Below are 24,843 nucleotides of genomic sequence, written 5' to 3'. Positions count from 1 at the left end.
AAACAGATCAAAATTAACCTGATGGAACAGCAGGAATTGTGAAGCGATACACAAACACACGCACTAGCACACACACTCTACAACACGTACATTGTAATATTGTTGTATCGTGGTATTATATATTTTGTATTGTAGATATGTAGTGGTGTAATAATGTAGCAGTAGGATGTACTGTTTAATATTTTGTTTTATATGTAATGTAAGTGTCTTAATGTGTGTGGAAGAGTAGCTGTTGCTTGGCAGCAACTAAAGGGGATCCTTAAGAAATACAAATAAATACCAAAAAAAGTATGGCAATATAGAGAACCTCTTTCCTAAGATTCTAGAAAGAACCATTAAAACAGGTTCTATATACAGTAGCAGCAAATAAAAGTAATCCACTATGGTTAGAACCCTTTTTGGGGCTATATAGAACACTTTTTCATGATTCTTTATAGAACTCTTATGGAGAATTTCTCAAACTAAAACGTTCTTTGTAGATGCTTTTGAATAACTATATATCTTTTTTTATTCTGGTCAGCAATATTACATTGCTAAAATTCCACAAGTGCTATTATTGTTTTAATTGACAAGTTGAATCTAGTGAGCTACCTCTGGAACAGCTGGAGGTCCCTGAGAAAATCCACTGACTGATTTAGTTAACCATTTTCAATGGACACAAGGCAATATGTGAGTCTTTCACAGCACACCGTCAATGGATATAGTCGTACTGCATGACCTGCTCTTATTCAAAAAACATGAGCATTAATATGGAGTTGTTCCCCACTTTGGTGCTATAACAGCCTCCACTCTTCTGTGAAGGATTTTCACAAAATGATGGAAAATTGCTGCGGGGAATTTCTTCCATTCAGCCACAAGAGCATTAGTGAGGTTGGGCACTGATGTTGGGTGATTAGACCTGGCTCGCAGTCGGTGTTCGATGGGGTTGAGGTCAGGGCTGATCTCGACAAACCATCTCTGTATGGACCTCGCTTTGTGCATGGGGGCATTGTCATGCTGAAACAGGAAAGGGCATTCCCCAAACTGTTGCCACAAAGTTGGAAGCACAGAATGGTCGAGAATGTAATTGTACGCTGAAGCGTTAAGATTTCACTTCACTGGAACTAAGGGGCCTAGCTCGAACCATGAAAAACAGCCCCAGACCATTATTCGTCCTCCACCAAACTTTACAGTTGGCACCATGCATTGGGGCAGGTCGCATTCTCCTGGTATCCTCAAAACCCAGAGTAGTCCGTCAGACTGGCAGATGGTGAAGCGTGATTCATCACTCCAGAGAACGCATTTCCACTGCTCCAGAATCCAATGGTGGTGAGCTTTACACCACTCCAGCCGATGCTTGGTATTGCGCATGGTGATCTTAGGCTTTTGTGCGGCTGCTGAGCAAAGGAAACCCATTTCATTTAAGCTCCTAACAAACAGTTGCTTCCAGAGGCAGTTTGGAACTGGGTAGTGGGTGTTGCAACCGAGGACAGACGATTTTTCACGGCTGAGCCGTTGTTGCTCCTAGACATTTCCACTTAACAATAACAGCACTTACAGTTGACCGGGGCAGCTCTAGCAGGGCAGACATTTTACGAATTGACTTGTTGGAAAGGTGGCTGTCACGCATTGACCTTAGAGATCCTTATTATTCTCTATGTTTAGTTAGGTCAGGGAGGGACTCGGGTGGGAAAATCTATGTTTTCTATTTCTTTGTGTTTTTGGCTGAGTATGGTTCCGAATCAGAGGCAGCTGTCTATCGTTGTCTCTGATTGGAGATCATATATAAGTTGTGATTTTCCTTTTGGGTTTTGTGGGATCTTGTTTTCTGTATAGTTTATTTTGCCTTACAGAACTGTGCGCTTTAGTTTTGTTGTTGTTATTTCGCTTTTGGTGTCATCAATAAAAAAAAACGATGGTACGCCTACCACGCTGCACCTTGGTCTGGTCATTCATCAAACGAGAGCCGTAACAGTGGCATCCTACAATGGTGCAACATTGAAAGTCAACGAGATTTTCAGTATGAGCCATTCTACTTGTCTATGGAGATTTCATGGCTGTCTGCTCAATTTTCTACACCTGTCAGCAACGGGTGTGGCTGAAATAGCCGAATCTACTCATTTGAATGGGTGTCTACATACTTTTGTATATATTGTGTAACACTGATACATTTTTTCACACTTTTACAGTGTTAGTTTCATCAGCTGTTCTACAATATGATACATAAAACTGAAAAAAGTCATTTTGACTGCACTGGGCCTTTAATTAAAGAATCCTGTACAGTACGTTTCTGCTGACGTCCACAGGCTTCCTTTGAAGAGGCATTTTCTCAGCTATCAGCAATACAGGTTTGATTATAGAATGAAGGTGGTATTAATCATGGGCTATGATAGACAGAAAGCAGCAGACGATGACTCCATTGTCAACTCTTTGATTAAATCAGATTCACTATCTTCATCTCTACAGTGCCTTCGGAAAGTATTCAGACCCCTTGACTTTTTCCACATTTTGTTACGTTACAGCCTTATTCTAAAATGAGTTAAGTAAAAAATATGACTCAGCAATCTACACACAATACCCCATGACGACAAGGCAAAAATAGGTTTTTAGACAAGTATTCAGCATCTTGTTTCCATTGATCATCCTTGAGTTTTTTACAACTTGATTGGAGGACACCTAAGGTAAATTCAATTGATTGGACATGATTTGGAAAGATACACACCTGTCTATATAAGGTTGACAGCGCATGTCATTGCAAAAACAAAGCTATGATGTCAAATGAATTGTCCATAGAGCTCCATGACAGGATTGTGTCGAGGCACAGATCTGGGGAAGGGTGCCAAAAACATTCTGCAGAATTGAAAGTCCTCAAGAAAACAGTGGCCTCCATCATTCTTACATGGAAGAAGTTTGGAACCACCAAGACTCTTTCTAGAGCTGGCCGACCCGGCCAAACGGAGCAATCGGGGAGAAGGGCTTTGGTCAGGGAGGTGACCAAGAACCCGATGGTCACTCTGACAGAGCTTTAGAGGTCCTTTGTGGAGATGGAAGAACCATCCAGAAGGACAACCATCTCTGCAGCACTCCACCAATCAGGCCATTATGGTAGAGTAGCCAGACAGAAGCCACTCCTCAGTAAAAGGCACATGACAGCCCGCTTGGAATTTTCCAAAAGGCACTTAAAGACTCTCAGACCATGAGAAACAAGATTCTCTGGTCTGAATGCCAAGTGTCACGTCTGGAGGAAACCTGGCACCATCCCTACGGTGAAGCATAGTGATGGGGATGTTTTTCAGCGGCACGGACTGGGAGACTAGTCAGGACCGAAACAAACATGAACTGAGCAAAGTACAGAGAGACCCTAGATGAAAACCTGCTTCAGAGCGCACAGGACCTCAGACTGGGGCGAAGGTTCCCCTTCCAACAGGACAACTCTAAGCACATAGCCAAGAGAACGCAGGAGTTGCTTCAGGACAAGTCTCTGCATTTCCTTTTGTGGCCCAGCCAGAGCCTGGACGTGAACCTGATCGAATATCTCTGGAGAGACCTGAAAATAGCTGTGCAGCAATGCTCCTCATACAACCTGACAGAGCTTGAAAGGATCTGCAGAGAAGAATGGAAGATACTCACCAAATATAGGTGTGCCAAGTTTATAGCGCCATACCCAAAAAGACTCAAGGCTGTAGGCATTTCTCCTTTGCCAAGATAATCCATCCCTCTGACAGGTTTGGCATATCAAGAAGCTGATTAAACAGCATGATCATTACAGAGACCTTGTGCACCTTATGGCGTCGTGTGGGCGAGCTTTTTGCTGATGTCAACGTTGTGAACAGAGTGCTCCCTGGTGGCTTTGGGGTTATGGCACGGGCAGGCATAAGTTAAGGTAAACGAACACAATTGCATTTTATTGATGGCAATTTGAATGCACAGAGATACCGTGACGAGATCCTGAGGCCCATTGTCGTGCCATTCATCCGCCGCCATCACCTCATGTTTCAACATGATAATGCACAGCCCCATGTTGCAAGGATCTGTACACAATTCCTGGAAGCTGAAAATGTCCCAGTTCTTCCATGACCTGCATACTCACCAGACATGTCACCCATTGAGTTTGGAATGCTCTGGATAGATGTGTATGACAGCGTGTTCCAGTTCCCACCAATATCCAGCAACATCGCACAGCCACTGAAGAGGAGTGGGACAACAGGCCACAAGCAACAGCCTGATCAACTCTATGCGAAGGAGATATGTTGCGCTGCATGAGGAAAATGGTGGTCACAGCAGATTCTGACTGGTTTTCTGATTCATGCCCCTACTTTTTTTTAGGTATCTGTTTCCAACAAATGGATATCTGTATTCCCAGTCATGTGAAATCCATAGATTAGGGCCTAATGAATTTATATAAATTTACTGATTTTCTTATATTAACTGTAACTCACTAAAATCTTTGAAATTGTTTCATGTTGGGTTTATATTTTTGTTCATTATATACAGTACCGGTCAAAAGTTTGGAAACACCTAATCATTCAAGGGATTTTATTTGTTTTGACTATTTTCTACATTGTAGAATAATAAGTGATGGTGTGCTGCATCAGATGACCTGGCCTACGCAATTACCCGACCTCAACCCAATCGAGATGGTTTGGGATGAGTTGGACAGCAGAGTGAAGGAAAAGCAGCCAACAAGTGCTCAGCATATGTGGGAACTCCTTCAAGAATATTGGAAAAGCATTCCAGGTGAAGCTGGTTGAGAGAATGCCTGGCTATTTGAGAGAATAGGTGGCTATTTTGAAGAATCAAAAATATTAAATATATTTTGATTTAACATTTTTTTTGTTACTACATGATTCCATATGTGTTATTTCATCATTTTGATTTCTTCACAACTATTCTACAATGTAGAAAATAGGAAAAATAAAAACCCTTGAATGAGTAGGTGTGTCCAAACTTTTGACTAGTACTGTACATACATATACACACACATACACACATAGATCATCCTTGACATGAGGTAGCAATACCAGGGCTACCCTAAGGCCATGTCTCCAAGATAATTTCTCTATATATTTTCATTGTCTTGTAAACTCCCTTACACTGGTCATTGTTAGTTAAGATAATGCTGACGTATGACTACATCTGGACTTTATACAGCCATGTTGAAGGAGCTTTTGTTGTACCTTGTCAGCTTGGGGATTTGAACTTGCAACCTTTCGGTTACTAGTCCAACGCTCTAACCACTAGGCTACCCTGCCGCCCCTGAAGGAATATAGCCAATAAATGTAAGCACTTACAATCACAGTCACTTTGATTTAGAAACGACATCCTATAATACAACCCTATACACACAACCTCACTGTAGGAATATGATGACATCATCACTGATGCAACTGTACTAGAAATCAGGGTGTAACAAGGACACATATAAACATGTGAATTGTAAACATAAATTAACAAAATGCATTAGGCATCAGTGTCCTTGGGCTTGCTAGCGTTAAGCTGTCATTACTTGAAGTTGAAGAATTTATGGTTCATCTTCAGTAAAAGCAGGTTTTCAAAGTTTGTGGAAGCCAGCCTTGTTCTACAGGGGCTGGAAACAAGTCCTGCAAAGCTGAACAGCCTTTCACAGACAGCTGATGCAGGTAAGGCTGTGTTTAACCTCAGAGAACAGTTTACAGACTGCCGTGAAGGACTTGAGCTACTCCATATGATCCACTGAATAGGCCAGGTATCCGTCCAGCTGTTTGGAGCTTTCTTGTGCTTGAGACATTTTCAAAGCAGAGAAGAAGTCCTCCTCATCTGATGAACTGGTGCCATCGCCTAGCTGCAGCAAGGGTTCTTCCAGGAGGTCCTTGATGAATTCCATTCCTGAAATACAAGGAAGATGACAATAGACATCATGCAGTTGTGAGTCTACATTAATTAATCCCCCATCCAAGCTACAGGGCTAAGTAGGTTACCCATTGGACCTGAACCACAAAGTCAGGAATGCAGTTTAAATGGGTGTTTCTCAAATCTATGAAGTGTCAAAATGTACACTATACACAGTTGTTTACGAATAATAAAATACTGTTAATTAAACACGTTGTCTTACCCATTCTGATGGTGGATTCATCCTTTGTTCACATTGCTTTGAATTTGGGGAGAAGCTGCGATCAGCTCAGGGTCGTGAAACACGTGGCTGAAGCTCTTCTTCAGTCCCAGTTGTAAACGCATCCACCAGAGGCTCACAGTAATTCAGGGACAACTTTATTCAGTCAAGTGTTGTGATCAGCAGGTTGATAGTTGAAAGTAGCCACCCCATCTGGACATTGGTTTCAGCCAACAGGATGTGGAATCTGGAGTTCGCAAGCATCTTCAACCGGATCGGCTGCAATTGTGGATCTTCCGCATTAGTTCCAAAATTCACACTTGCTGAATGTTGAACGGGACACTTTTTTTGTAAGATTCACTGATGTGGTCAACACCTCTCATGGCCTCAGTCACCTTCTTCTTCATTCCTTGGAGGCTTCATCAATCCTGCAGAGCAGTGTGGGCCTTGATAAGATCTTTGAGTTAGGCTGCAGATCCTGGACAAACTCTCTGAATGGTTCTTGTTCTACAACAGCGAATGGTTGGAGCCCTTGGATCACATACTTGACCACAGCTTTGTCGATGGATTTTTGAGACACTGTCTTCAGTAATGTGCTCTGCTTGATGGTGGAGGGAGTTTTAGGGGAGTTTTCCCTTCAGTGTGTTTGCCGCCAGTTCTCTGTACTTCTTAAGATGGTGTATAAGCTTTCTCTGAAATAAGAAGAGAAGGAAAAGTGAAAGACTGTTACTTCGCTAGAAAACTACCATCACCAAATACTTGAGGTATAGGATACTAATTTTAAAGCTATAAACAACATTAGCTAAGTGTGAGTTTGTGACCACCGTTTAATATTACAATGAGGAAAAAACTATGTTAATTGATCTAGCTGGTAGGTTACGTCAATAACTTAAGTCTACGGTAATTAGCAAGGTAAGAGCAACTTTACTAACGACATGCCACAGACTTTCAGTAAATCCAGTGTCTATGTATGTGGATGACTCAACACTATACACGTCAGCTACCATAGCGACTGAAATGACAGCAACACTTAACTTTGTAAGTCGCTCTGGATAAGAGCGTCTGCTAAATGACTTAAATGAAATGAAATAAATGAAACTTCTTTGGGACTGGGAGGCAGTATTGAGTAGTTTGGATGAATAAAGTGCCCAGAGTAAACTGCCTGCTACTCAGGCCCAAAAGCTAGAATATGCATATAATTACTAGATGTGGATAGACAACACTCTGAAGTTTCTAAAACTGTTTGAATGATGTCTGTGAGTATAACAGAACTCATATTAGAAGAAATCCAACCAGGAAGTGGAAAATCTGAGGTTTGTAGGTTTTCAAGTCTTTGCCTATCCAATATACAGTGTCTATGGGGTCATATTGCACTTCCTGAGGATTCCACTAGATGTCAACAGTCTTTAGAACCTTGTTTCGGGCTTCTACTATGAAGGGGGAGCGAATAAGAGATGTTTGAGTAAGAGGTCTGGCATAATGCCATGAGCTAAATCAGGCACGCGGCCGTGAGAGCGAGCTGCATTACTTTTAATTTCTAAAGACAAAGGATTTGTCCGGTTGAAACATTATAGAAGATATATGATAAAAACATCTTAAAGATTGATTCTAAACATCATTTGACATGTTTCTACGAACTGTAATATAACTTTTTTGACTTTTCGTCTGAACTAAGTCATCGCACATTGTGCATTTGGATTGTGCATCCGGTGAAGGTCAGTGATTCAATTTAACGCTATTTGTGTCTTTTGTGACACCTCTCCTTCTATTGAAAATGGCCGTATGTTTTTCTGTGGTTAGGTGCTGACCTAACATAATCGCAAGGTGTGCTTTCGCCGTAAAGACTTTTTGAAATCAGACACTGTGGCTGGATTAACGAGACGTTTATCTTTAAAATGGTATATAATACTTGTATGTTTGAGGAATTTTAATTATGAGATTTCTGTTGTTTTGAATTTGGCGCCCTGCAATTTTATTGGCTGTTGGCGAGGTGAAAAGAGCTGCAGTTAGTCTCAGAATGGGTGGCAAGGAATAAGTTAGTCCTAAATATTAAAAGCAAAAAAACTAAAAGCATTTGATTTGGGAAAAATAATTCACTGAACCCCAAACCTAACCTAAATCTTGTAATGAATAATGTGGAAATTGAGCAAGTTGAGGAGGCTAAACTGCTTGTAGTAACCCTGGAATATAAACTGCCATGGTCAAAACATATTGATACAACAGTAGCTAAGATGGGGAGAAGTCTGTCTAAAATAAAGAGCTGCTCTGCATTCTTAACAGCGCTTTCAACAAGGCAGGTCCTACAGGCCCTAGTTTTGTCTCACCTGGACTGCTGTTCAGTCGTGTGGTCAGGTGCCGCAAAGAGGGACTTAGGAAAATTGCAATTGGCTCAGAACAGGGCAGCACGGCTGGCCCTTAGATATACACAGAGAACTAACATTAATAATATGCATGTCAATCTCTTCTGGCTCAAAGTGGAGGAGAGATTGACTTCATCACTACTTGTATTTGTGAGAGGTATTGACATGTTGAATGCACCAAGCTGTCTGTTTGAAATACTGGCACACAGCTCACATACCCATGCATACCCCACAAGACATGCCACCAGAGGTCTCTTCACAGTCCCCAAGTACAGAAAAGTCTATGGGAGGTGCACAGTACTGCAGTACATAGAGCCGTGACTACATGGAACTCCATGCCAGCAGTACAACTGAACAACAATAATCAGTTTGTGCTGGCCGACCACGAGGTCAAGAGAGACAGAGCTGGCCCTGAAACAAGGTAAGGTGGCTGTCTCCTGGAAAGGCTACATGCAGTCAACACCAGGTTGCATAAGCTTACTTCTCATATTAATGCACACATCCAACCAGGTGACAGACCAGTTAACTAGGCCTAAGACCCCTAGACTTAGCAATTGCAACAATATTACCAGGCTAGTTAATAGATTTCGTAACACATTTGTATATAAAGTCCTATTTTTTGTTTGTTAAACATACAAAGTAATACAATTTGGACAAAGTTGATTTGATTCAATATGTTGTATCATTTTGTCTGCACCGTCTGTACCAACAGTAGCACCACATGTTACCTTGGCTGCTAATCTATCCTGTGTGTTTGGACATGACCACTGCAGCTCCTGGAGTGCGCTTATACATCCATTGGACCACACAGGGATCCCATTAGTGTCAAATACTGTTGATGAGGCCCTCTTACTGTGAGTTAACCACCCACATAAAACTGTCACTGAACCTGTAGCCCCATACATGGATCAGCATTGCACGCTTTACCACAAATGTGTTTGTGTGTGTATGGATGTTTGTGTGGGAGTAGGTGTTTGAGTTTGCATGCATTCATTCACGTCAGTGTGTGCGTTCCCCTCCTGGACTACAAAGTTAAAATAGCTCTCCCTTGTCTTATCTTGATTGGCTGGGAGAATGCCGGGCGGAGAAGGGGGGGGGGACAGGCTGATGGGTGAGGAGCCACAGATGCTCTGTCGCTTTCAGGTCACCAGGGAGTACAGACAACGGAACCCCCGCAGGAGACGGTCTTTATCAAACACAAAGAAGCCGATGATAATTTAACTATACACCTGAGGGACAGAGGACAACTTTACTAACTAACGTGATCTAGATCAGAGGACAACTTTACTAACTCACTTGATTTTGGACAAAGGACAACTTTATGAAATACTAAAACTACGAGAGATATAGAGAGCTTTACTAGACTGATCACATCTGGAAAAGGATTGCCGTTGAAAGCCTCAAAGAAACGAAGAAGTGACTGGATATCTTAACAAAACACCTGTCAATCAAGAGAATACCACCTTTAACGCCCAAAACATTGACGTTTTAATGAAAGATTTACCTTCAGAATATCAACCACAACTAAAAGAAGTGAAACTCAGATCCTAAACAGGAGAGAAGCAGTGTCCATTTCTACCAGGCAGTTTTAAAGAGATTAACCTGAACAAATCACAAATAATCTTTAGCTGAAAAACCCACCATTGCAAGAGGAGCCTACATAGAAGAGAGGACACTGCTTTTGGAAAAGTCTTGTGTCCATGTGGAGTGTATGGAGTGTATGCGTAGACCTAAGACAAGGACGACTGTGAAGAAGGCATCGATGGCAGGCGGATCCAGGAAGTGCCACCCAGCGTGTATGTAAACAAAGTGCCATGCCCATGCTACGACCAGCCTGGCACAGAGGAGGGTGGGCACAAGGGAGTACCACAGTCTCTCCCTTACTCATACTGCTCCTCTCCAGTCTGCAGGTAAAATGGGCACCAGTTTTTGAACCTATGTGACATCTTCCTACTTGTTTCCTCTGTCAGCTCTCAAAGAAGGGCCAGTAAAAAAATATCCATATAGATATTCTGTAAAATATGGCAAAAATAATATTCTGTAAAATATGGCAAAAATAATATTCTGTAAAATATGGCAAAAATAATATTCTGTAAAAAAAAAAAAAAAAAAATCTGTTGAAGTAATCTCACAAATAATCCAATCTGACAACAGAGAAACATAGATTTCAGTTTGTCCACTGTCGGATTTAGGTGAGAGGATGAGTTGCTACTGTTGGACTGTAAAAAATATAATAAACTATCTTACTGACTCGGTGAGATGATAAGCCCTGAATTTGTGGTATTTAATACATTTTGTACAGGTATGCAACTGGGATAGGCAAGAACACGGGAGTTGCTTAGCAACGTGGCTATATGATAATGTACTGGATTGTATGGCATGGCAAACATATGGCCATAGATATCACTCCAGACATGAATATTATCACAAAATCTGCTGTCGCACACAAAATATACCGGAGCAGCCAGAAACGGACAAACAGTATACAGCACCTGCTGTAGAATGCAGCAGGCAAAGCATGATTATATCAGAGTAACTCCTAAAACTCTGTTTACTGTAAATACATCCCTTAAAGGAAATGTTCACCCATTTTGAATGTTATGTTGTTTCTGTGCATCTCTGAGTGATGTTATATCGATTCCCTGGCTCATTTCATGTTTTCATGTGTATCTGAGTGATGTTATATCGATTCCCTGGCTCATTTCATGTTTTCATGTGTATCTGAGTGATGTTATATCGATTCCCTGGGTCATTTCATGTTTTCATGTGTATCTGAGTGATGTTATATCGATTCCCTGGGTCATTTCATGTTTTCATGTGTATCTGAGTGATGTTATATCGATTCCCTGGGTCATTTCATGTTTTCATGTGTATCTGAGTGATGTTCTATCGATTCCCTGTCATTTCATGTTTTCATGTGTATCTGAGTGATGTTATATAGATTCCTGGGTCATTTCATGTTTTCATGTGTATCTGAGTGATGTTATATCCATTCCCTGGGTCATTTCATGTTTTCATGTGTATCTGAGTGATGTTCTATCGATTCCCTGGGTCATTTCATGTTTTCATGTGTATCTGAGTGATGTTATATAGATTCCTGGGTCATTTCATGTTTTCATGTGTATCTGAGTGATGTTATATCCATTCCCTGGGTCATTTCATGTTTTCATGTGTATCTGAGTGATGTTATATCGATTCCCTGGGTCATTTCATGTTTTCATGTGTATCTGAGTGATGTTATATCGATTCCTGGGTCATTTCATGTTTTCATGTGTATCTGAGATGTTCTATCGATTCCCTGGGTCATTTCATGTTTTCATGTGTATCTGAGTGATGTTATATCGATTCCCTGGGTCATTTCATGTTTTCATGTGTATCTGAGTGATGTTCTATCGATTCCCTGGGTCATTGCATGTTTTCATGTGTATCTGAGTGATGTTATATCGATTCCCTGGGTCATTTCATGTTTTCATGTGTATCTGAGTGATGTTAAATCGATTCCCTGGGTCATTTCATGTTTTCATGTGTATCTGAGTGATGTTATATCGATTCCCTGGCTCATTTCATGTTTTCATGTGTATCTGAGTGATGTTAAATCGATTCCCTGGGTCATTTCATGTTTTCATGTGTATCTGACTGATGTTAAATCGATTTCATTTCATGTTTTCATGTGTATCTGAGTGATGTTATATCGATTCCCTGGGTCATTTCATGTTTTCATGTGTATCTGAGTGATGTTATATCGATTCCCTGGCTCATTTCATGTTTTCATGTGTGTATCTGAGTGATGTTAAATCGATTCCCTGGGTCATTTCATGTTTTCATGTGTATCTGAGTGATGTTATATCGATTCCCTGGGTCATTTCATGTTTTCATGTGTATCTGAGTGATGTTAAATCGATTCCCTGATTTCATGTTTTCATGTGTATCTGAGTGATGTTAAATCATTCCCTGGGTCATTTCATGTTTTCATGTGTATCTGAGTGATGTTATATCGATTCCCTGGGTCATTTCATGTTTTCATGTGTATCTGAGTGATGTTAAATCGATTCCCTGGGTCATTTCATGTTTTCATCTGATGATCCATTCCTGGGTCATTTCATGTTTTCATGTGTATCTGAGTGATGTTATCCATTCCCTGGGTCATTTCATGTTTTCATGATTCCGATTCCCTGGGTCATTTCATGTTTTCATGTGTATCTGAGTGATGTTATATCGATTCCCTGGGTAATTTCATGTTTTCATGTGTATCTGAGTGATGTTATATCGATTCCCTGGGTCATTTCATGTTTTCATGTGTATCTGAGTGATGTTATATCGATTCCCTGGGTCATTTCATGTTTTCATGTGTATCTGAGTGATGTTATATTCCCTGATTTCATGTTTTCATGTGTATCTGAGTGATGTTCATTTCCCTGGGTCATTTCATGTTTTCATGTGTATCTGATATCCATTCCTGTGATGTTATCTGAGTGATCGATTCCCTGGGTCATTTCATGTTTTCATGTGTATCTGAGTGATGTTATGTTTTCATGTGTATCTGAGTGATGTTCTATCGATTCCCTGGGTCATTTCATGTTTTCATGTGTATCTGAGTGATGTTATATCCATTCCCTGGGTCATTTCATGTTTTCATGTGTATCTGAGTGATGTTATATCGATTCCCTGGGTCATTTCATGTTTTCATGTGTATCTGAGTGATGTTATATCGATTCCCTGTTTCATGTTTTCATGTGTATCTGTGATGTTCTATCGATTCCCTGTTTTCATGTTTTCATGTGTATCTGAGTGATTTATATCCCTGGGTTTTCATTTCTGAGTGATGTTTTCATTCCCTGTCATTTCATGTTTTCATCTGAGTGATGTTATATCGATTCCCTGGGTCATTTCATGTTTTCATGTGTATCTGAGTGATGTTATATCGATTCCCTGGGTCATTTCATGTTTTCATGTGTATCTGAGTGATGTTATATCGATTCCCTGGGTCATTTCATGTTTTCATGTCATTTCATCGTTTTCATTTCATGTTTTCATGTATCTGAGTGATGTTATATCGATTCCCTGGGTCATATGTTTTCATGTGTATCTGAGTGATGTTATATCGATTCCTGGGTCATTTCATGTTTTCATGTGTATCTGAGTGATGTTATATCGATTCCCTGGGTCATTTCATGTTTTCATGTGTATCTGAGTGATGTTATATCGATTCCCTGGGTCATTTCATGTTTTCATGTGTATCTGAGTGATGTTATATCGATTCCCTTTCATCTTTTCATGGGTGATGTTCATTTCCCTGGGTCATTTCATGTTTTCATGTGTATCTGAGTGATGTTATATCGATTCCCTGGGTCATTTCATGTTTTCATGTGTATCTGAGTGATGTTATATCGATTCCCTGGGTCATTTCATGTTTTCATGTGTATCTGAGTGATGTTATATCGATTCCCTGGGTCATTTCATGTTTTCATGTGTATCTGATGATGTTATATCCATTCCCTGGGTAATTTCATGTTTTCATGTGCATCTGAGTGATGTTATATCGATTCCCTGGGTCATTTCATGTTTTCATGTGTATCTGAGTGATGTTATATCGATTCCCTGGGTCATTACATGTTTTCATGTGTATCTGAGTGATGTTATATCGATTCCCTGGGTCATTCATGTTTTCATGTGTATCTGAGTGATGTTATATCCATTCCCTGGGTCATTTCATGTTTTCATGTGTATCTGAGTGATGTTATATCGATTCCTGGGTTTTCATGTTATCTGATGATGTTATATCCATTCCCTGTCATTTCATGTTTTCATGTGTATCTGAGTGATGTTCTATCGATTCCCTGGGTCATTTCATGTTTTCATGTGTATCTGAGTGATGTTATATAGATTCCTGGGTCATTTCATGTTTTCATGTGTATCTGATGATGTTATATCCATTCCCTGGGTCATTTCATGTTTTCATGTGTATCTGAGTGATGTTATATCGATTCCCTGGGTCATTTCATGTTTTCATGTGTATCTGAGTGATGTTATATCGATTCCCTGGGTCATTTCATGTTTTCATGTGTATCTGAGTGATGTTATATCGATTCCCTGGCTCATTTCATGTTTTCATGTGTATCTGAGTGATGTTATATCGATTCCCTGGGTCATTTCATGTTTTCATGTGTATCTGAGTGATGTTATATCGATTCCCTGGGTCATTTCATGTTTTCATGTGTATCTGAGTGATGTTATATCGATTCCCTGGGTCATTTCATGTTTTCATGTGTATCTGAGTGATGTTATATCGATTCCCTGGGTCATTTCATGTTTTCATGTGTATCTGAGTGATGTTCTATCGATTCCCTGGGTCATTTCATGTTTTCATGTGTATCTGAGTGATGTTATATCCATTCCATAGGTCATTTCCTGTTTTCATGTGTATCTGAGTGATGTTCTATCCATTCCCTGGGTCATTTCATGTTTTCATGTGTATCTGAGTGATGTTATATCCATTCCATAGGTCATTTCCTGTTTTCATGTGTATCTGAGTGATGTTATATCGATTCCCTGGGTCATTTCATGTTTTCATGTGTATCTGAGTGATGTTATATCGATTCCCTGGGTCATTTCATGTTTTCATGTGTATCTGAGTGATGTTATATCGATTCCCTGGGTCATTTCATGTTTTCATGTGTATCTGAGTGATGTTATATCCATTCCCTGGGTCATTTCATGTTTTCATGTGTATCTGAGTGATGTTATATCGATTCCTGGGTCATTTCATGTTTTCATGTGTATCTGAGTGATGTTATATCGATTCCCTGGGTCATTTCATGTTTTCATGTGTATCTGAGTGATGTTATATCCATTCCCTGGGTCATTTCATGTTTTCATGTGTATCTGAGTGATGTTATATCGATTCTCTGGGTCATTTCATGTTTTCATGTGTATCTGAGTGATGTTCTATCGATTCCCTGGGTCATTTCATGTTTTCATGTGTATCTGGGTGATGTTATATCGATTCCCTGGGTCATTTCATGTTTTCATGTGTATCTGAGTGATGTTATATCCATTCCCTGGGTCATTTCATGTTTTCATGTGTATCTGAGTTACTGGCGTTCAAGCAGGCAGAGATCCGTCCGGTATGACGTAGCACTGTGATAAAGTCTCTCTCATTACACTGGAAGTGTATAGGAATACTAGTTTTAGATTGTGTTAAAGCATCTATCATACATGTCAGAATACAATACTGGCTGGTGTCATAACGCGGTAGGTTGTCTTCTCTTGAATGAGCCATTGATCATATTTGTGTGATATTCCTACCTCAAGAAATGGTTTCTTTAACAGAGGGTCTAGTACATTTTTCCTACTTGTCTGTCTCTTTAGTCCAGGCTGCATTGCATGGTGCCATTGTCAGAGATATTGTTATTATATTACTAATTATCACGCAATCCCTTCTCAAAGTCAGGTTATATGTCGAGAAACGTGCCTATTGTCCTCAAAAGTACGTAATGTTACGATTCTAAAGCTATACGACACTACATATAGCAAGTTAATTATCTCACATTGCGGAAAATATTTGTAATGTTGTATTTCTTGTTGATGAAATTCGTGCTAATGTTGGGTTTTTGAGCTGACGCCCAATAGACACTCCCATTCCCTCCTTGAAGGGGAGCGCTCCTTGTCCTTGCCCCGGGCGGCCCATTGACGTAGAATGGGCAATGTTTCCCATCTCCTCAAAATGTATATCTGCAGTTGCAAATGTTAGGCTCCACTCTGTGAGGCACATCAATCTGCAGGTTGAACATGGTGAGACTGTAGACTCCTAAATTGATAGTGCAGTTTGTTTAGGCCAATTTACAGCTAACTAGCTACTACATGCTGATATTGTCTTTGGTATTATTGTGTGTAGCTACGTTTGCTAGCTGGCTATCTAACTAACAAGCCAGCCCATAGAGAGAGCATTGCGTTGGGGATTTTGTAGTCGACTTTAGCTGTAACAGATTTCCACAACGATTTGCCATGTTGCGACCAACCTTCTATCTCTAAAATGAAACATTTTTTTACAACAATAGAGATATCTCACATTTGACTCCCAGGTTCCTAAATTACATCAGCACTCTCTCCAAATCTATAACTGAGTTAAGCTCAGAATCCTTAAGTCTCTTGTGGATTTTAAATCCTATTTCTATAAGGTAGAGGAGAGCCCATGTATTTTCTTTTTCTTTTCAACCTGATGATATGAAACAGACCACTTGATGGTAGGAGACAGACAACCTGATGATAGGAGACTGACAACCTGGTGGTAGGAAACAGACAACCTGATGATAGGAAACAGACAACCTGGTGGGAGGAAACAGACAACCTGATGGTAGGAAACAGACAACCTGATGGTAGGAGACAGACAACCTGATGATAGGAGACTGACAACCTGGTGGTAGGAAACAGACAACCTGATGGTAGGAAACAGACAACCTGGTGGTAGGAAACAGACAACCTGGTGGTAGGAAACAGACAACCTGGTGGTAGGAAACAGACAACCTGATGATAGGAAACAGACAACCTGGTGGTAGGAAACAGACAACCTGGTGGTAGGAAACAGACAACCTGATGATAGGAAACAGACAACCTGGTGGTAGGAAACAGACAACCTGGTGGTAGGAAACAGACAACCTGATGGTAGGAAACAGACAACCTGGTGGTAGGAAACAGACAACCTGGTGGTAGGAAACAGACAACCTGGTGGTAGGAAACAGACAACCTGGTGGTAGGAAACAGACAACCTGGTGGTAGGAAACAGACAACCTGGTGATAGGAAACAGACAACCTGGTGGTAGGAAACAGACAACCTGATGGTAGGAAACAGACAACCTGGTGGTAGGAAACAGACAACCTGGTGGTAGGAAACAGACAACCTGATGATAGGAAACAGACAACCTGGTGGTAGGAAACAGACAACCTGGTGGTAGGAAACAGACAACCTGATGATAGGAAACAGACAACCTGGTGGTAGGAAACAGACAACCTGGTGGTAGGAAACAGACAACCTGGTAGTAGGAAACAGACAACCTGATGATAGGAAACAGACAACCTGGTGGTAGGAAACAGACAACCTGGTGGTAGGAAACAGACAACCTGATGATAGGAAACAGACAACCTGATGGTAGGAAACAGACAACCTGATGATAGGAAACAGACAACCTGATGGTAGGAAACAGACAACCTGATGATAGGAAACAGACAACCTGGTGGTAGGAAACAGACAACCTGATGATAGGAAACAGACAACCTGATGATAGGAAACAGACAACCTGGTGGTAGGAAACAGACAACCTGGTGGTAGGAAACAGACAACCTGATGATAGGAAACAGACAACCTGATGGTAGGAAACAGACAACCTGATGATAGGAAACAGACAACCTGGTGGTAGGAAACAGACAACCTGATGATAGGAAACAGACAACCTGGTGGTAGGAAACAGACAACCTGGTGGTAGGAAACAGACAACCTGGTGGTAGGAAACAGACAACCTGGTGGTAGGAAACAGACAACCTGGTGGGAGGAGACAGACAACCTGGTGGTAGGAAACAGACAACCTAATGGTAGGAGACAGACAACCTGTACCACACATAGAAATAGAATCCATTGGATGGTACTACACCCCACCCGTGGAACGACAGATTATAAATAGGAAACTTTGATTCTCTGTTTACCTTTAAAAGGGAAGAGAAGGGTTGGTCTGTCACTAGAATCAGAAGAGAAGGGTTGGTCTGTCACTAGAATCAGAAGAGAAGGGTTGGTCTGTCACTAGAATCAGAAGAGAAGGGCTGGTCTGTCACTAGAATCAGAAGAGAAGGGTTGGTCTGTCACTAGAATCAGAAGAGAAGGGTTGGTCTGTCACTAGAATCAGAAGAGAAGGGTTGGTCTGTCACTAGAATCAGAAGAGAAGGGTTGGTCTGTCACTAGAATCAGAAGAGAAGGGTTGGTCTGTCACTAGAATCAGAAGGGTTTGTTTGTCACTAGAATCAGAATGGTTGGCCTGTCACTAGAATCGGAAGGGTTGGCCTGTCATTAGAATCAGAAGAGAGGGGCTGGTCTGTCACTAGAATCAGAAGAGAAGGGTTGGTCTGTCACCAGAATCAGAAGATAAGGATTGGTTTGTCTCTAGAATCAAAAGGGTTGGTCTGTCACTAGAATCAGAATGGTTGGCCTGTCACTAGAATCAGAAGAGAGGGGTTGGTCTGTCACCAGAATCAGAAGATAAGGATTGGTTTGTCTCTAGAATCAAAAGGTTTGGTCTGTCACTAGAATCGAAAGAGAGGGGCTGGTCTGTCACTAGAATCAGAAGATAATTGTCTGTCTGTCACTAGAATCAGAAGAGAAGGGTTGGTCTGTCGCTAGAATCAGAGTGGTTGGTCTGTTGCTATAATCAGAATGGTTGGTCTGTCACTAGAATCAAAAGAGACTGTTTGGTCTGTCACTAGAATTGGAAGAGAAGGGTTGGTCTGTCACTAGAGTCAGATCAGAAGGGTTGGTCTGTCACTAGAATCATAAAAGAAGAGTTGGTATGGCACTAGAATCAGTAGGGTTAGTATGTTACTAGAATCCGAAGGGTTGGTCTGTCACTAGAATCAGAAGGGTTGGCCTGTCACTAGAATCAGAAGAGAAGGGTTGGTCTGTCACTAGGATCAGTAGGGTTAGTATGTTACTAGAATCAGAAGAGAAGGGTTGGTCTGTCACTAGGATCAGTAGGGTTAGTATGTTACTAGAATCAGAAGAGAAGGATTAGTATGTCACTAGAATCAGAAGGGTTGGTATGTCACTAGAATCAGAGGAGAAGGGTTGGTATGTCACTATAATCAGAAGGGTTAGTCTGTCACTAGGATCAGAAGGGTTGGTAAGTCACTAGAATCAGAAGAGGAGGGTTGGTCTGTCTCTAGAATCAGATGAGAAGAGTTGGCATGTCATTAGAATCGGAAGGTTTGGTTTGTCTCTAGAATCAGAAGAGGAGGGTTGGTCTGTGACTAGAATCAGAAGAGAAGGGTTGGTATGTCAATAGAATCAGAAGGGTTGGTCTGTCATTAGAATCATAAGAGAAGGATTGGTCTGTCAATAGAATCAGAAGGGTTGGTCTGTCACTAGGATCAGAAGGGTTGGTCAATTCCTAGAATCAGAAGCGGTGGGTTGATCTGTCACTAGAATCAGAGAAGAAGAGTGGATATGTCTCTAGAATCAGAAGAGAGGGGTTGGTATACCATTAGAATTAGAAGGGTTGGTCTGTCATTAGAATTAGAAGAGAAGGGTTGGTATGTCACTGGAATCATAAAAAAAGGTTTGGTTTGTCACTTGAATTAGAAAGATTGGTATGTCACTAGAATCAGAAGGGTTGGTCCGTAACTAGAATCAGAAGAGAAGGTTTGGTCTTTCACTAGAATCAGAAGAAATGGGTTGGTCTGTCACTATAATCAGAAGAGACGGGTTGGTCTTTCACTAGAATTAGAAGAGAAAGTCGGGCCTCTCGAGTGGCGCAGTAGTCCAAGGCACTGCATCGCAGTGTTGCGGCGTCACTACAGCCTGGAGTTCGATGCATAATTGGCCCAGCTTTGTCGTAGTTAGTGGAGGGTCTGGTCGGGGTGTGCTTTACTTGGCTCATCGCACTCTAGCGACTCCTTGTGGTGTGCCTGGTGCCAGCAGGCTGACTTCAGTCATCAGTTGAACTGTGTTTTTCTTTCGACACATTGGTGCAGCTGGCTTCTGGGTTAAGCTAGCGGATGTTAAGAAACAGGGCTTGGCGGGTCATGTTTCGGAGGACGCATGACTCCACGTTCGCCTCGCCCAAGCCAGTTGGGGAGTTGCAGCGATGAGACAAAATCATAATAACGAAATCTGGGAGAAAAAGGGGGTAAAAAGAACTCTGCCCAAGGATGTGTTTAAGATATCTTAAGTTTTGGACCAAGATCATGAAAATGCAGGTAAGAACCCAAATCTGATTTCCTTTTTATTTCCAATCTTTTTTTTCTGACTGTCCACACATAGTTTTACATGTGACCTGAATCAGATTGATGTAGCATCTGAAGGAGCACACAAATGCAACGCTAATTTCCCATCTCTGTTGCTTTACATTTTGGGGTGGTTGTCATGGCAATGCCAGCTCATGTGCAATGAAACTACTTATTTCCCTAATTATTGGCAAAAGATTTGATCTAATTGGTTGAAAAATACCAATTAATTGGGTTAAATATCTGAATTGGGCAGCCATATGGAAGCGGAATAAATTGGAAATTATAAGATCAGATTTCATGTGTTTTTATGTTGTTGTTGCTGAAAAAATCAGATGTGGAACAGATATGCACATAATTGATGAAAGATCTGAATTGGGCTGCCTGTGCCTGTGTAAATGCAGCCTAACTGGGGCACTGCTGGTTAAATCTCCCAACGTTATTTCTCCCCTCAGTAAATGATACCGGTATATTTACTTCTAGTAGTTTAGACCACATGATATTATGGGCTCGATTCAATCCGTATATCACCGAAGTTCAGCGTGTTCACGGAGAGACTGCATTCACAGTTAAAGACCCAGTTCAGTGAAAAACATGATTTCCTGTGTTTTATATACATTTCCACACTGAGGTTGGAATTATACTGTGAAATTGTGAAAATTATAATCATTACTTTTTATTGTAAGAGCTGTTTGAAAATACCGCCTGAATTCATTGTATGCTGTTTTCGAGGGGTGGAGTTTAGGTCACCAGGTGATAAATTAGGTGTTAGACCAATAAGGAAAGTTTCAAACCTCCCTGCCAATAACAGCTATCCCTTCCCATTCAGACCACTCCCATACAGACAGTCCTGGCAAAATGATTTGTGTTTGCCAATAAGCTTTTTTTGTTTTTACAATCACAGTAAGGTTCTTCATTTTTACCCAGAAATAATTTGATATTGAGATAAAAAAATGGCTGCAATGGACCTTTTCACCCTGTCAGCTCAATCGGAAATTACCTGTACATTTCAATTGCGAGATAGCGCTGAAATTCGGCGACACGGATTGAATTGAGCCCTAGGCTTGTGAAATTGCCTAAACAGACTCCTAAGACGATTGAGGTTGAGCAGTTAGATACCTCAGTGTGAATTCTACTCAAACACTGCCATCTTGTGGACTCTCACTCCAACCACATACCCCTCTGTCTTCCTGACACATTGTTGGGGCCCGGGGGCGGTAAACATTAATCGTTTATCATGGACTATTCTTTTTGGATTTTCTTATTTGACATGAAAGGTGGTGGTTCTGATTGATTGTGTTGTATTTTCATTAGGATCCCCCATTAGCTGATGCCATGAAGCTGACGCTTAAAGAGTTGATCTCTAAAAGGAATGAATATAGGGAGAACTGCACCAGGATTTTAACAGAAAGCTACTTCTCAGGAACTGGTGAGCAGTTTTGTTTTTGGCCCTGGCCACGTGCATGTATCATTGTAGCATGTTTCTGCTACAATGTGTATTGTAATTGTACTGCAGCCAGACTGTCAGTGCTGCAATTATTCTGTATGGAAATTAATTTGAAGTTTTAATTAATTTTGAGATAAGCAGTAGCACTTTTTTAATCATGTACTTTTCAGATTGCCTCTTTACTCTGTCCTTGTTTGTCCTTTCAGGAACCTACTGTAACGGGACGGTTGACCTATTTGTGTGTTGGCCCCACTCAGCTCCTGGTAATGTGTCAGTGCCCTGTCCTTCTTACCTCCCCTGGGTCACAGAGGGTGAGTCTCCAGGCTTCGTATCACACACGTTCCATATCCATTATGTCACGTGATGGCACAACATGACATAATACCATTTCTACCAAAGTAGAAAGTTAAACCTATCTTCCAACACGGTTAGCTCGTGAGCACATCTCTCCATAACCAATCTATTGGTTCCTCTTCTTTTCCTGACCCAGATGACTCCAGGAGTGTGTACAGGCAGTGTCTGTCCAATGGGAGCTGGCGACTCCAGGAGAATTCTTCGGAAGCCTGGCGGGACCAGAGAGAATGCGATGAGAAACGTTTCTTTGAAGCCGAGGTGAGGGAAAGGCTGTGAGGAAACCTTTGGAAAAGGCCTTGTAACTGAATTGTCAAACATAAATCCAGATAAAAAGCAGAACGTTCCATCGAGGTCAAAGGTCACCTCTTTTACTTTTGTTTGTCTGTTGTTTTCCAGGAGAATGAGGTGTTTCGCCAAGGAGCACTGAGGGTTATCTCCATCGTCGGCTACGCTCTGTCCCTCTTCTCCCTCTCTCTGGCCACTCTCCTCATGGGCATTCTCAGGTCAGTGTCAAGGGGTCAGCATCAACAGCTTAGACACATGTTGATGATGGTTATGATGAATTCTACTATGGTTGGGCGATGACATGATTGCAAATTAATGACATTCTCCTTAGTCACGGCATCGATTCAAACCCACTAGTCAGTGTTCAATGTCAGTATATAATATGTAAATATGTAACGGATATCAGGGGAGGTAGAATAACAAGATCACAGATGTTGTCGATCACTATAAATGACATTATAACAACTACGTTGTATTGCCTATGTACTGGGCACTTATCTTAATCACATAATAACAAAATCAACTTCCACGCTAAATAGTCAGTGGTGGTTTTGAGTCAATGCCAACCTCTGTCTCTTCCAGGAAGCTCCACTGTACGAGGAACTACATCCACATGAATCTGTTTGTGTCGTTCATGATGAGAGCCATAGCCGTTTTCATAAAGGAGATCGTTTTACATGTCATGTACACCAAGCTACCCATTGACGACCCAGGGTGGAACTCATACTCCAACTCAGTGGTATTCATCTCCTGCAGAGAATTTAATTAGAAATTACCTTCAGAATATTTATTTCTTATGATATAAGCTCAAAATGGCCAGAAAGAATAACTTTCTTCTGAAACTCGTCAGTCTATTCTTGTTCTGAGAAATGAAGGCTATTCCATGCGAGAAAATGCCAATAAACTGAAGATTTCGTACAACGATGTGTACTACTCCCTTCACAGAACAGTGCAAACTATCTCTAACCAGAATAGAAAGAGGAGGGAGAGGCCCCGGTGCACAACTGAGCAAGAGGATAAGTACATTAGAGTGTCTAGTCTGAGAAACAGACGCCTCACAAGTCCTCAACTGGCTGTTTCATTAAATAGTGAAGGGTGTAGTACACAGCATTGTACGAGATCTTCAGTTTCTTGACAATATCTCACATGGAATAGCCTTCATTACTCAGAACAAGAATAGACTGACGAGTTTTAGAAGAAAGTCTTTGTTTCTGGCAATTTTGAGCCTGTAATCAAACCCACAAATGCTGATGCTCCAGATACTCAACTAGTCTAAAGAAGGCCAGTTTTATTGCTTTTATTGCTACAGGACAACAGTTTTCAGCTTTGCTAACATAATTGCAAAAGGGTTTTCTAATGATCAATTAGCATTTTCAAATTATAAACTTGGATTAGCTAACACAACGTGCCATTGGAACACGGGAGTGATGGTTGCTGATAATGGGCCTCTGTACACCTATGTAGATATTCCATTAAAAATCTTACCTTTTCCAGCTACAATAGTCATTTACAAAGTTAACAATGTCTACACTGTATTTCTGCAGTGTAATTTACATTTTACAAGGCAGTGTAATGTATATATTTAACAAGGCAGTGTAATGTATATAGTTAACAAGGCAGTGTAATGTGTATATTTAACAAGGCAGTGTAATGTATATAGTTAAGGCAGTGTAATGTATATATTTAACAAGGCAGTGTAATGTGTATATTTAACAAGGCAGTGTAATGTGTATATTTAACAAGGCAGTGTAATGTATATATTTAACAAGGCAGTGTAATGTGTATATTTAACAAGGCAGTGTAATGTGTATATTTAACAAGGCAGTGTAATGTGTATATTTAACAAGGCAGTGTAATGTATATAGTTAACAAGGCAGTGTAATGTGTATATTTAACAAGGCAGTGTAATGTGTATATTTAACAAGGCAGTGTAATGTGTATATTTAACAAGGCAGTGTAATGTATGTAGTTAAGGCAGTGTAATGTGTATATTTAACAAGGCAGTGTAATGTGTATATTTAACAAGGCAGTGTAATGTATATATTTAACAAGGCAGTGTAATGTATATATTTAACAAGGCAGTGTAATGTATATATTTAACAAGGCAGTGTAATGTATATATTTAACAAGGCAGTGTAATGTATATATTTAACAAGGCAGTGTAATGTATATATTTAACAAGGCAGTGTAATGTATATATTTAACAAGGCAGTGTAATGTATATATTTAACAAGGCAGTGTAATGTATATATTTAACAAGGCAGTGTAATGTATATATTTAACAAGGCAGTGTAATGTATATATTTAACAAGGCAGTGTAATGTATATATTTAACAAGGCAGTGTAAT

At 40.7% G+C, this 24,843-nt stretch overlaps 1 protein-coding gene across 1 annotated transcript; it reads left to right on the top strand.

Annotated features, from left to right (window-relative positions):
- The first annotated feature begins 9,581 nt into the window (after positions 1–9,581).
- On the top strand, positions 9,582–23,264 carry LOC118363487 (glucagon-like peptide 2 receptor). The gene is made up of 6 exons (XM_052485901.1): positions 9,582–10,337; positions 21,724–21,838; positions 22,063–22,167; positions 22,347–22,468; positions 22,607–22,713; positions 23,078–23,264. Exons 1-6 carry the CDS (start codon positions 10,242–10,244, stop codon positions 23,262–23,264), a joined length of 732 nt encoding a protein of 243 aa, XP_052341861.1. The 5' UTR covers positions 9,582–10,241.
- The last annotated feature ends 1,579 nt before the right edge of the window (positions 23,265–24,843 follow it).

The sequence above is a fragment of the Oncorhynchus keta genome, chromosome 3 (assembly GCF_023373465.1).
Source record: "Oncorhynchus keta strain PuntledgeMale-10-30-2019 chromosome 3, Oket_V2, whole genome shotgun sequence".
NCBI lineage: Eukaryota > Metazoa > Chordata > Actinopteri > Salmoniformes > Salmonidae > Oncorhynchus > Oncorhynchus keta.
Note: the sequence above shows the minus strand (reverse complement) of the source record. Positions and strands in the feature narration are given on the sequence as shown.

Bases quoted from the DNA above. Each gene is read 5' to 3' on its own strand.
- LOC118363487 (XM_052485901.1), top strand. From the start codon at position 10,242: ATGCCCATGCTACGACCAGCCTGGCACAGAGGAGGGTGGGCACAAGGG. The intron at 10,338-21,723 runs GTAAAATGGGCA...TATTTTCATTAG, and splicing joins TGCTCCTCTCCAGTCTGCAG to GATCCCCCATTAGCTGATGC. The intron at 22,469-22,606 runs GTGAGGGAAAGG...GTTGTTTTCCAG, and splicing joins AACGTTTCTTTGAAGCCGAG to GAGAATGAGGTGTTTCGCCA.